The following is a 12,421-nucleotide window of genomic DNA, read 5'->3' as shown; positions in this document are numbered from 1 at the left end:
CTTGCTCTAAGCAGCTTTATGTTATCTGAAAAAGCACTTTGGGGAAAAGAAAAATAATATGGGAAAGTAAAGTGCTGTAGCTTTGGGCTCAGCAGGTAAACTGCCCCTACTGTAATTTAAATCTCAAGTGGTTGGTGGTTGGTGGCGCACACAGCTGTCAGTGTCCGGTAGCAAAAGAAGAGATGTCTTCACCACGCTCACGCGGTCTTAAGGCAGAACCAGTCCGACTGCGAGTCAAGCGTCCACAGCCGGGGAAAAGCCTGTGTTTCAGAGGTGAGGGTGCAGGTTGCTCAGCGCTGAGCCCTCTTTTATTGAGCGATTTATCGTCCTCTTACATCCAGTTGAGCCTCTCCTCAGCCACTAATGCTGGTGTGGCCTGAGGTCTACCGTCACCTTGCTGCTCTTTCCTTTGTGGCAATAACCATTAAAAAAAAAAACAGAAGCAATATCCATGCTAACTAATTGTGGGTCACTTCTTTTTGGAGCTTTAATAGAATAGCAGCAGGTCTATAGCAGTCAACCAATGATCTAATCCAGGAAACTACAACTAAGAACAATAACTAAATAAGAATTCTTGTAAACTGACATCTATTATTTCGCTTCATGATATTATCAACACGCCGTTTACTAAAATTATGAAGGTGATTGATTGATTTGTTTTGAGGAAACGGTTGACTGAACGCGATCGCAGCAAGGTAGCGTGTGAAAGCTGCAACCTACTCACCGACTGGGCATGTTGAAAGTCAAAGTCAAAGTAAAAAAGTGTGGGGTAAAGAGAGAATGTATCTAGGAAAGAGTCAGGCAAATTCTAGTGCGCTTGTTAACTCCTCTAACAATGATGTAAAAGTTTTATCGCCTTTGAATTCAACTTCACGCCAGATGACTGCGACGTCTAAAGTATAATTCAATTCCGATTTTTCCACGTTTCATCTTTTCTTTTTTTCTTATTTAGCTGAATAAGTGAAGTGCAACTGGAGATTTTTTTTTTTTTTACACTACCCACATCATGTTCAGGCACAACTCAATGGGTGTGGATGACTGAGAGGCCCCGGGGGAGTTCAGTGTTGACGTCACTGTTCGACTAGGAATTGTGAATAAAGGATGTATTGGCAGCTGGCATATAAATATATTCCAAACACGTTGCAAAAACTCATTAATCATGTGCCAGTGTTTGTGGATGAACGGCTCTGCAGTGAAGAACTGCGGCTGTGCGTCAGGCAGCCGCGCTAACTGATAGCAGGCTTTTCGCTCTGATGTTAGGTCTGCGTTTGAACTTATTGACGTTCACCGGCATTTTGGAGTCTTACGGGTGTTATTGTTGTGTGTCAATCCATTTGAATACACGCAGTAGGACGGAGGTGCAGTGACTGAAACTGAAGGGATCTGAAAGTGAATCTGTCTCTACAGTTCTCCCAGGCTTCCAATTAAAAAGTTAAAGATGTGAGCTCTAAACTTTGTGTCCAGCCACTGAAATGTCTTCCAATGCGTTCCACTGTTTTCCACTGGCACTGTCATTCCTCCACTGGCTGTAGAGGGTCTATGCTGAGACCACTCGGTGCCAGAATGCACCCCTCTTCAGGACTTTCTGATCTTGGAGAAGCGCTTTGGCATCTAAGATGTGGAAACCAGGAGAAATCTGGGATGCTGACTGTGTTTGGAGGCTGCTGACGGTTGTGCGGGATGTCAGTGAGGCAGCTCGCTGTGCTTTTGGAAGTTCTGCAACATTCATTGCGTCTTTTTGAAACTGAATGAATTAGTTAGTAAAAACCTTTATGGCATCTACTGAGCGTTCTTCCCAAGCAAAAAACTCAACTAAATATTATGTTAAAAGCTACAGGCCTCTACCTCTTCTGCTCATGCAAAGCTATAATAAAGTGCAATAATTATCTTTCATTGTGTTTGGGAATTAAGAATAGATTTGATGGGAGCATGGGAAAGCCTTCAGTGTAGGTCCAATTAAAATGGCAGCAAACCATCAAGTGAAATGTCACCATTTAAGAGCCGCTACAAAAAGGAAAAACACAGTTGTGATGTGTGCCAGGCTTTGTTTGCCCATCCCTACCCCCCCCCAAAAAAAATCATTAAAATGTTTAATTCCCTTGTTTTTTCCCAGCAAATTACCATTTAAGCTTTCAGAATGGTGCCTCCCAACAGGGTTGCTGGTCTCATAATACAGGCCGCTGGGGTTCAGTAATCCAGGCTTAAAGCAGCGGATGGATCTTCCACGTTGAGAGGGTCAAGGTTGCAGACATGGTTATTTACTCCACTGATGGGCGTTGAGCGGCTGGAGACAGGGGGGGCGCACAAGCAGTGAAGTGAAGACATTTTGCTCTTGTTTAATTTTTTTGTTTTTATTTTTGTTGTTGTTGTTGTTGGAAAAACTTATTTCAATCCTACATCAGCTCTTTAAATAAAGTTTGAAAAATGCTCACATTCAGCTCCCCCTCTACCTTATCTTAAAATGACAGTGATTTATTTATTTTTTTTTTTTGCTTGTGTGTTTTTTTTTAACATTTAACTTGGTGCGCACGTCTGTCTCTCTCTCAGTTTGTTTGTTGTCACCATCTGCGTCTGTCACGGGCAGGTATCTCTCCCCCTCCTCCGCCAGCCGAGTGTCTCCTGCTGCTCTGCGAACTCGACGGCGCTCGGTTTTCCATTTGTTGGCTTTCTTTTAAACGGAAGATCAAAGAACTTCGGAGTGATTGAATGCTAACTATGAGAGCTGGATCTGCATGCATCGGTGTGGCGCCTGGCTTTGTAAAGGGGCTTCGGTTTGCTTTAATGACGGCGGGGCAGGGAAACTCTCGGCGGCTGAGGTCAACGGCCGAGTTTTTGACATTTTTTCATTAAGAGAACTCTAATCTAGGCAACTTGTTCTTGTGCTGCACAGCAACAAGCGCAGGTAGCACATCACACGGCTGACTGACTTCAATCCAGCTGTTGCCGACTCGCTAGTAATTGCCAGTCTTGTTCTTTTTCTTTTTTTTCTAAACCGGCAGATGAATAAATTACGGTCCAACTATATTGACATGCCCTTTTAATTATGTTCCCGCGGGGTAGAACAAATTCTTCTACAAGCTGATTCATGCTAAACTTTGTTGTCAATACTTTTCACAACTGCGCGACGACAATTTGCAGCACTTCAAAGAAAGTGGCGCCGGGCTCGTTTGAACGACATCTTCTGTTTCCGCAGCCGAGGATGTTGATTTAAACCTGCGGCAGCTCTGAGACGGCAGCGACAACACTCTAGCAGGCTTGTATGAACACACCCGGTATTTATTATATTATAGAACGCATATGTGAGACTGCTACCACATGTGTTACCAAGCAACCAGCGCACAAATGACCTGAGGGAGTGAGAGAAAAACCTCAACAGGAGTTTTTGCAGAGCCTCCGCGGTGTCGCACTCGGCTCTCGGCACTGTTGACGCCGTGGTGGATGGGAGGGCTGGGAACCCGTCGCTGAAGCTAACTCAGCAACGGGCCACGGAGATCAGGAGTTACTGGTAATCCCGGTTTCCATGGAGATCATCACAAAGCTACAATCAGATATAGCTGTATAAATGCTGGATATTTGATCTCTTTGCAACAATTTGTGTTAAACCTTGGAGATGATCGTGATGTGTTGAGAATTCCAGTAGAACGACTGCCGGTATTTAATTTGTTCTCAGTCAATTCTGAAGCTCAGGTTGAACCTCAGCGAGTCGTCTTCATCGCAGCAGCATGTGTGAATGCACTGGATGTTGTACCTAATAATGTGGCCGGGGAACTGTACCGTCAATAGCTGAGGTGCGTGTTTAAATGAATGATCCTTTGACACTTACTCCAAAGTAACTGGCATTAAAAAAAATTTTTACGCATTCCTGCGCCTCCTGATAGAGCGGCACCAAACCTCCGCTGACGTGCAAAGCATTAAAAATAACGACGTTGTCTTTCGCCAGCTTCCCCAAAGGATTCAGCCCTACTTTTGTGTCTCCACGGTTCACGCGGTTCATGGAAAAAGCAAGGCTGATTCACACTTCTCAATGGAAAAACAAATATGACAAGACTTTATTATGGAAGTGGAATAATAGGAAAGATGGAGAGAAAAACATAACTGAAAAATAATAAATTCTCTGCCAGATCCCATTAAGGGTGGCATCTTAGTTTTGGCTCACTGATCCGTCTCAGATGATCCGTCTCTCCAACATCTGTTTCCAATTACTCCTGTTTTCCACTATCACATCTCTCATCGGCTTAACGGGGGTCTGAGCAAAGATTTGAATACGGCGTGGCAATCGGCGATTAATTTCTCCATCTTTGCCTCTTTTTTTTTTCTTTCCACTGCACCCTTCTCCTCCTCCTTCTTCCCGAATGGAACAAAGAGGAATAATGACAGTCAGGGATAATTAAACAACAGAGAAAACAGAGGAGATGGGAGCGAAGGAGTTGTCAAATTGGGTCTCGCGGGACGGAGCAGGCAGTCGGAAAGACGGCGTCGCAAGGGATTGATGCCACCTGCGTGCCGAGCTTTTATCATGTGACATCTGGCCATCAGCGGCTCTGTCTGTTGCGCCTCTCGGAGGGGTGAGATGATTGATCACGGGCCGTGAGAAAATGGCAAGTGAAGTGCCCTCGACTGCGGCGTTGGCGAAGGAATTGGGCTCCACGGCGCCATTGGTCAGGCTGCAACTTTTGCCCGTCTGCTCTCATTTAACATGTGATGTATACAGTCTGTAGGCAGCTTCACTAGTCATCACCTGAGGCTCAGCATCAGCAGACCCAAATGACTTTTGATGGACCGGAAAGAGCTAAATGGACATGGATGTTTTCAAATTGGCATGGTGGACCCACAGCAAGCACATTTCATAGCAGTCGAGTCGTCGCGACGTCACTCCATAGTTTCTGAAGCTTGGAAATTGGGTTCATGGTTGGCTCCATCAAATTAATGAGCTTTGAATCCATTTTTGAATGTGTGGGTAGCGAAGGTGAGCTATGATTGGGCCGTGAGTGCAGCGTGTGCCCCAACAAGAAGCCATATATATGTTTTAAATAAAGTTAGAATTAAAAAAAAAACAAACTTCCATCTCCACTCGGAGCGACAGTAGCTAGCGTAGCTCACAATCTCCTCTTTGTACCCAGGTTTTGCTTCGTGTTTGCTAGTCGCTTCTAGTTTACTGCTGCTTTTCCTCTGCATCACTTTTAAATCCTTCTTCGGTGTCGTCAAAACATCACACCCCCAGCCAAGGCAGGTGTGGGAGACGCAGACTGACGCTACATCTTTAGCCGGCTAAATGTATCAACTCGAAGCCCCCAGCCCACCTCGGTTGCATTCAAACAGAGCAAAATGGCTAAATAGGGGATGAAAACCACCTCCATGGAAATGAATAGAAGCCGTTGATCATGTTGTGTTAACTGTGCTCTTACAAATGTAAAGATTGGGTCAAAACAGGAAGAAAGGCTAAACACTGGAAAAGGCCCACTTTAGTTGCACAGCACCGTCTGCTACCGTCCGAAACTTGGAATCCATGAAATTGTGTAAATTATCGTAATGTCATTTTTCTCATTCTAATTTTTGTCATTTTCCTCCTACCTCATCCACTACTGAGACTCCTCAGGCACTCAGAACAATGAAATTAGTTCCCTAATGACATTAAAGCCTTTTTAATGCAGCAAATCGTTGCGTAAAGGGGGGACCACCTGCATGACCAGACACACTGGCAAACACTTTTAGCTTTCGCGCATAATAGAAGCAATCACAATGTGTTGTACAATATACTGTGCATTCTCCCGACAGGAGGAATTCAACTAATTATGTCTGTGAGTGAGTGGCACGCCAACATCAAAACCTGAGCCTTAATGACTGTAAAATTAACAAATGATAAGGTGCCAATCCACTCTGCCTTGCAGTTGGACTGTAACCGCAAGTACAACAACAAGAAATGGATTTCTTATTTGCATTATCATTTTCATCTGGGTTTCTTTGGAAACAGAATTAAATCCCACTTCATATCCGCCACATCCACTTTAAGAGAATCTGTCCTTCCTCCCGCATCCGCATGCAGAGCACGGAAGAAGCTCTCTGCTGTGATTGATTTGCTTGCTCCTAATCTTATCCTTATTCAAATCTTCACATATCTGCAGGAAGCCTGCAAACACACTCTGGGTGTGATACATTTTGCTGTGGGCCAGACTCGTTGCAACGCTCTGATTTGTCTGTTGAGTCCCAAACAAAGAGAAGGCGAAAATAAAGAAGACGCAGTTTGCCTCCCCGATACGTGGACTCCACCTCTTGTGAGTCTTCATAGCAGCTGTTGGAGTCAGACTGATGCAAAGGCGGAGACAAGTGAGGTTTATAAAGTGGGGCTGCGGTCATCTGGTGCTTGTGGCCAGAAATGTAAAGCAAGAAGAACTGATGCATGTATGTCAGTGCGCGAGTGGCCCAGGTCATTGTAGTCGGTGAAGCGTTGATTTGAAGATGACTGAACCTCTCTCTTGGCGACTCCAAGACACTTCAGCTTTCATTCATGAGGCATCTTCACCTCAGAACTAAAGGTTCTTCAGATGCAACAGGTTTCTTCACTGAAGAAGCCTTTTTTTTACGAAAGGTGAAACATCTTCAAGCAGCCAAGAAAGGAGTCCAGACGCCTTCAACTCAATGCTTAAAGAATCAGACATGAGTTTGTCTCAGGGCTCAGATCACATCGCGTCTTTAATCTGTACATGTTTCTCTTTTCTTTACCCTAACTCAAACAAATCACAATCAAAGGAGACTGATGCAAGAAACACAGATGCAGAGGTGCGAGGAGAGAGTTTAGAGCTGATTGGAACTACAGTCGGAGAGATGGGAGTTTGATGACGCAACCGCAGAACTGAAAGCCGCCTTTAAGTTCAGTCCTCAGCCAGTTTGTGAATTGAAAGTCAGAGACACTCCATGTGTAGACGTGTCCATTTGTAAAGTGTTGCACTGGTCTGCGACAATATATAATAAGTCTCAGCCAGTTAGAGCTTAATCACCCTGGCACCAGCAACCTGTTCTCGAGGACACAGCGAACAAAGTGGACTTTTGTTTCGCTTATTATCTTAATGGTGAAAAGCTGTTTTCTGCCTTAAAGGTTAGTTGGACGCCCAAACGAAGTGAAACATCTTGCGTCACGCAGAGACTCCCACATCTGAAGGTTGAACTCGCTGGTCTGCTCTGCTCAAGCTCAGATCCCCTCACACGTGAAACACTTTGCAGCGGGCACGTCGAGGCTAAGTGCTGAGCATTTAAGAAACCGACTCGGCACCGGGGGCCGATTTGTAATATGTGATTTTAGGAGTGTTTTGTAATCTGGGATGTAATTTATGGATGAGAGGGGTTGAAGTTTGAGTATGTTTAAATTTAAAGTTCCAAGGAATCCTCCAGTCCATCTCAGGCGTCGGGTGCACTAGAGGGAATCCTTCTGAGAGCAGAAGAGAGATGAGAAAGTGGACCCTGGAGTAGTTTTAGCCATTTTGAAGTTTGAGCATGGCTAGACTCTGAAGGCAGACTGCTTGAACTATGGATGAGATAGACAGACCTCTTTAAACCTGCCTCCACTCTCCACTCGGCCTGCTCCTGCAATATAATTGGAAAGCGCCGTCGAGAGAGGTTTATAAGTCGCCAAGTGCACAACTTTACTTTGAAGAGTGACCGCATGCATGGGGCGCATATAGGTGGCTTTTCATCGGCCGCCAGCAGTCCTCAGAAATGACCTTCCACCCCAATATTTGTTTGAGCACTTTGCTTCACCTGGCTGATCACGAGGAAAGTGGACTAAGATTGTTTTGCTGCGACTTTGTAGGGGGGAGGGGCGCTGCGTTATGTGTATGTTGCCATCATGTCAGTATGGACAAAAAAAAAAACCCCACTGAGGAGACTTTCCAATATTGGTTTGGATCCATTCCACAAAGGAACAGTGCTCTGAGGGCAGAAGAGAGTCCAACTGTAGGAACAAGGTGTCCCAGATAAAGCAGCCAGTGGATCTATATTGAGACGTACAATATGAAAGATTGAACATCCTACTGACTTTCTATGCAGGTTGAGGTTGACTGACTGCATGCACAGCATGGGATACACAGCTTTGTTCTCAAACACTGCAACTCTCCACACTGCTGAGAGGAGCTCAGCTTCTGTTGTATTTTCAGTAACTCTTAACTTAGATACATGACGAACAAAGTCATCATCAAAATGAAATGATTTGATTTGATTTTTTAATTCTTTATAGTCTTAGTGTAGATATTTCCATTGGTGCTCATTTCCTTTCAATTTAGCCCATGATCCTCCCAATTTAAAGGCATTGATTGAAAAGCAATAAAAACTGTTCTTCAAAGTAATGAGGTATTCTTTACCCTCATTTTGAGGTTGTAAAGAGCAGAATGAACCATTCTAACATTCTAATTCCCTGCGGTGAATTATTACACACACACACACACACACACAGGGACATGCACACACCTAGTTTGCTAGACAACAGACTGTGAAATTACCCAATCAGAGGTTATTATTTGTGCTCAGAAATTAGTAATTGCACAAAGGTGATTCTGTCGCACACACTCACATTCACACACACAAAGACAGAGGGCTATGGCATTTTTTTAAAAGCTTAATTATTTTTATTTGTGTGTATGTGCACCGACTAGAGTGAATTCTTTGGAAGTTATCAGTCAGTGAATACCATGGCTAAGTGGCTTTTTCTCTTCTTTTCATTATCGTAGTTAAAGATCTTAAGATTTATTTCAAAACGATGACAACTTTGTGTTTATCGAGATCCCACCAGTCCCCGTCGATATCCTTTGGTTCTGCTCTCGAGTGCTTTCTGCAAACCCCAGGCGGGCACTGACCAAGGACAAGGGTACAAAAACATTTCCAACTGGTGCAGTAAAAGCTGCTCACCTCACAGCAATTGCAGTGTGAAGTTGAAAATGCCATTTTACTGTGCCTTATGAGCTTGTTTTTGTAAACCACCACTGTGGCGGCTATGCTAACCGTACCCGTAGACCACTGCCGTGGTGTCCAGGCTTAATCGTGCTTGCCAGTGATGCATCTCAATCATCCGGGCTTTATGCTATCATAAAAACATGACCTTCTGAAACTTTAAAGATGTTACGCTGATTGCCGAGGTCAGCTAATTAAAGAGAGAGGGTGCCGAAGGGTTTTGACCAAGGCACAACAGGAAAGCGGTGAAAAGGAGAGGTCTGGTGCCCTTTCAACAGTGCGGGCCTTCATCAAGCCAGTGAACGTTTGCGGTTGAATGGAGCTAAACCTAGGTTTCATTGTGAATGAAAGAGAATCCTCAGTAGTTCAGCAGAATGTTGGTGGCGGAGGAAGTCGTCCTCGTCACGTCGTAGGAACTCATATTTTGCCCTCCCGTTCTCCAGGTGAAGTACGGCCATTTCGGTTTCGTCTGGGACGCAGCAGTGCTGGAGTACATCGCCAACAACGACGAGGACTGCTCCTTCTACACCGTGAGCAGCAACGCACCGGACCGCGGCTACGGCATCGCCATGCAGCACGGGAGCCCCTACCGGGACATTTTCTCCCAAAGGTGAGTCACGCAAACAAAACGATGACAACACAGGCTTTTTATTTTACTCAAGGGAGCACAAATCTGATGGGAAGGACTTTTTTCTTTCACTCCCAACTTTGCGTACGTCAGTGTTGTTTTTGAGGGTTTTCCATGGGGAGATGTCCCTGAGGGGGCGGCGCCATGGTGTAACTTCCTCCAACGGTCCAAAGACACGCGTGTTAGGCTAGTCAGCAACTCTAGACTGTGTGGAGGTGTGGAGCATAAGTGTGGATGGTTGTGGGGGAGATGCGGTGATAGAAAATGGATGCATGGGTGAATGAATGGATATACACTACCGTTCAAAAGCTACTGTCTCATTTCTGCATTGAACTCCGTTATAACCAGCTTCATGACATCGTCTTCTGGAAGGCTCTAAGAGCATTACTAGAGTACAAAAATCAGTGAGCGCACATGGAATGGCTCCTCCTTCAATGTGATTTTATAGAATGAATATCAAGTGCCCATCATGACAGAGAATGAATGCCTTAAAATTGATTTAAAAAAAAAAAATGTCAACACTTCTAAAATAAAGCTTTGTGGGTTTTTTGCACACTTGGAATTCTCTCACTTTTAATTGGACATTTGAAATTGTTTTCTTGAAGCAATAAAATGTTCCCATACTTCAGCACAACTTGACTGATTGTCATGCGCTCATAATGTTCACAGAGCATTCAAGACCGTTATTTAAAACACTGGTTCTAACGGAGTTATCACGGTTGTGTATTTCCTCTATATTTCTGTCATATTAGGAGGTCCACGCACTGGGTTTCAATTAACAGAATCCCACAGTTCTTTGCTCGCCTCCTCTGAAAACAAACCCTCCGAAGCGAAGGTGCATGTTTTTCCTCGCGGTGCCTTCACAGGCTGCGCGGTAGCCAGCCAGCCAGCCAGCCAGCCAGCCAGCCAGCCATCCAACAGCCAGGCTGCTTAACCTCAGCACAAAAGCGCCGCCGCTTCTATTTGAGGCTAAACTAGGACGACAACGCCGCCTCACAAATAAGTCAACAGCAAACAGCGTACCCGGTCCCAGCTGTTTGTCTAGTTTCCGGAGCAGGAACACTATGTGGTTTGGACTGTTCAAAGGCAACTTGCAGATCAAGAAGAGACTCTGGGCGCATTCACCCCGTCACCCAATAAACACATTTTCTTTCCTCCCAAAGTCTCGGTTTGGAGGTGCGGCAACCACACGCAGGTCACCTGCCTCTCTGCAGCCTCCAGTGCCGAGCGTCCCTGCTTTTTGTTTGTTTGCGTCAATGTTTAATGGCTTGCCGCAATATAAACCGCATCACTCCATCCCGTATTCAGCCGTCTGAGGTGAAGTGCGCCTCCGGGGGGCGACGTGGGGACAACTCTCGGCCCGCGGAGAATCACGTCGGCTGTATTTGTGAACAGGCGCGAGGAGGGGAAAACAAAGGAGCCTAATGCCTTCATTAAGCCGTCATTATTTATATTATGTTAAGTAGTCTGTCAGTTGGGGTGTTTTTGCGCCTGCCAGTGTGGTAAGATGTGGAGCGACGCCTCTCTTTGTTTCACCCTCTCTCTTTTTTTCCTTGAACAAACTTCACGGCGGAGTCTGCGAGTCTGTTCTTAGGGTCAAATCTGCCTCCAAATCTTTGGCCCTGATTGCTGTTATTAAAGCAAACTGGGTGTTAACTGACAGTTCATGCTTCCAGCCCGCCTCCTCTGATTGGACGGGGCCAGTGTTACCCTCCCTGGTTTCCCAACTCTGCCTTCCTAACACACTGAGGAATTGCAGGAGAATCAAACCATCACACGCAGGTGTAATTCTTTTGTTTTTCTGTGTTTTCTTTTTTCCTTTTTTAGATTCTCTCTGTTTTATGCACCGCATCCGCGCTGAACTGATTAATGAAGCACAAAGAGGAGTTTTATTACGAAGAATTGTATTTGCATTTCATGCCCTGACACAGTGGAGAGAACCGCTTGGCTCAGCTTTAGTCATGACAACTCTCGTCACGGTGGATGTTTTTCCGGCTGACTTGTGTTTGTTCTCATTCTGCTGGCTCCTTTTTCTTTCTTTCATTTTTTTAACATCGACTACCGGCAGATCAAAAATCCACACATCCACTTTAAGGGCCGCCAACCTGAGCAATGCTTTAGATCAGGGAAGACTTATTCAACATTAGCCAGCTATTAATTAGCACGCAAATCAGGATCCTATTGGCTTTGAGTCGGTCATTATCAACCTTATTCTGCATGGCCTTTCCAACAAGAAAGTGCTACAGGAGCAGGATCAGTTGCATTGGTGCCATCGTGGACACTGTAATTGGGAGATATTGCCATAGGTGAAGGCGGTGTTACACCCTGGACAAGTTTGTTTCCATATTCCGATGTGTAATTTGGTGAAACAATAGTCTGTGGGAAAATCCTTCAAGCCACCGACTCGCCTTGTGCCGTTATTAAAGCCCTGCGCTCGCTCATTACTGCCTCGGCAGATACTAGAAATGAGAACGTTTCCCCCAGACGGAGAAGACGGGCCATTTTCAGTTGTTGTGTCTGCCTGTTCAGTATCTCCGTTTTGGACAGGGAGTGAGAGAGCAAGAGAGAGAGCGAGAGAGAGAGAGAGAGAGAGAGAGAGAGAGTCCAGGTACGGCAGCTTCATCATATCCAGTCACTGTCTTCTCCAAAGGCCACTGGCCCATCTGCCTTTCTGTGATCCTTTCTGTGGCTGCAAGCTTGAGATTGTTTGGTAGCACAGATGAGCAAATGACACGTGTGTGTGTGTGTGTGTGTGTGTGTGTGTGTGTGTGTGTGTGTGTGTGTGTGTGTGATCGACGGCGACAGCCTGCAGATTTACCCGAGTCAGAAAACAGCGGTGCAGAATGGCCGCTCTGC

At 45.3% G+C, this 12,421-nt stretch overlaps 1 protein-coding gene across 4 annotated transcripts in view; it reads left to right on the top strand.

The window, feature by feature from the left end:
- The window catches only part of grid2 (glutamate receptor, ionotropic, delta 2), a 393,648-nt gene that overhangs the window by 354,317 nt on the left and 26,910 nt on the right, over window positions 1–12,421 (top strand). For all 4 annotated transcript variants that reach the window (XM_076014679.1, XM_076014682.1, XM_076014681.1 and 1 more), the window contains one exon: window positions 9,381–9,547. In XM_076014679.1, coding sequence (XP_075870794.1) covers window positions 9,381–9,547 — 167 coding nt within the window. The remainder of the gene's footprint in view (window positions 1–9,380; window positions 9,548–12,421) is intronic.

This window comes from Nelusetta ayraudi, unplaced genomic scaffold (assembly GCF_046127955.1).
Source record: "Nelusetta ayraudi isolate G7.1 ecotype Tasmania unplaced genomic scaffold, CSIRO-AGI_Nayr_v1 ptg000170l, whole genome shotgun sequence".
Classification (NCBI taxonomy): domain Eukaryota; kingdom Metazoa; phylum Chordata; class Actinopteri; order Tetraodontiformes; family Monacanthidae; genus Nelusetta; species Nelusetta ayraudi.
The sequence above is the reverse complement of the archived record's forward strand: the minus strand, read 5'-3'. Positions and strand labels throughout refer to the sequence as shown.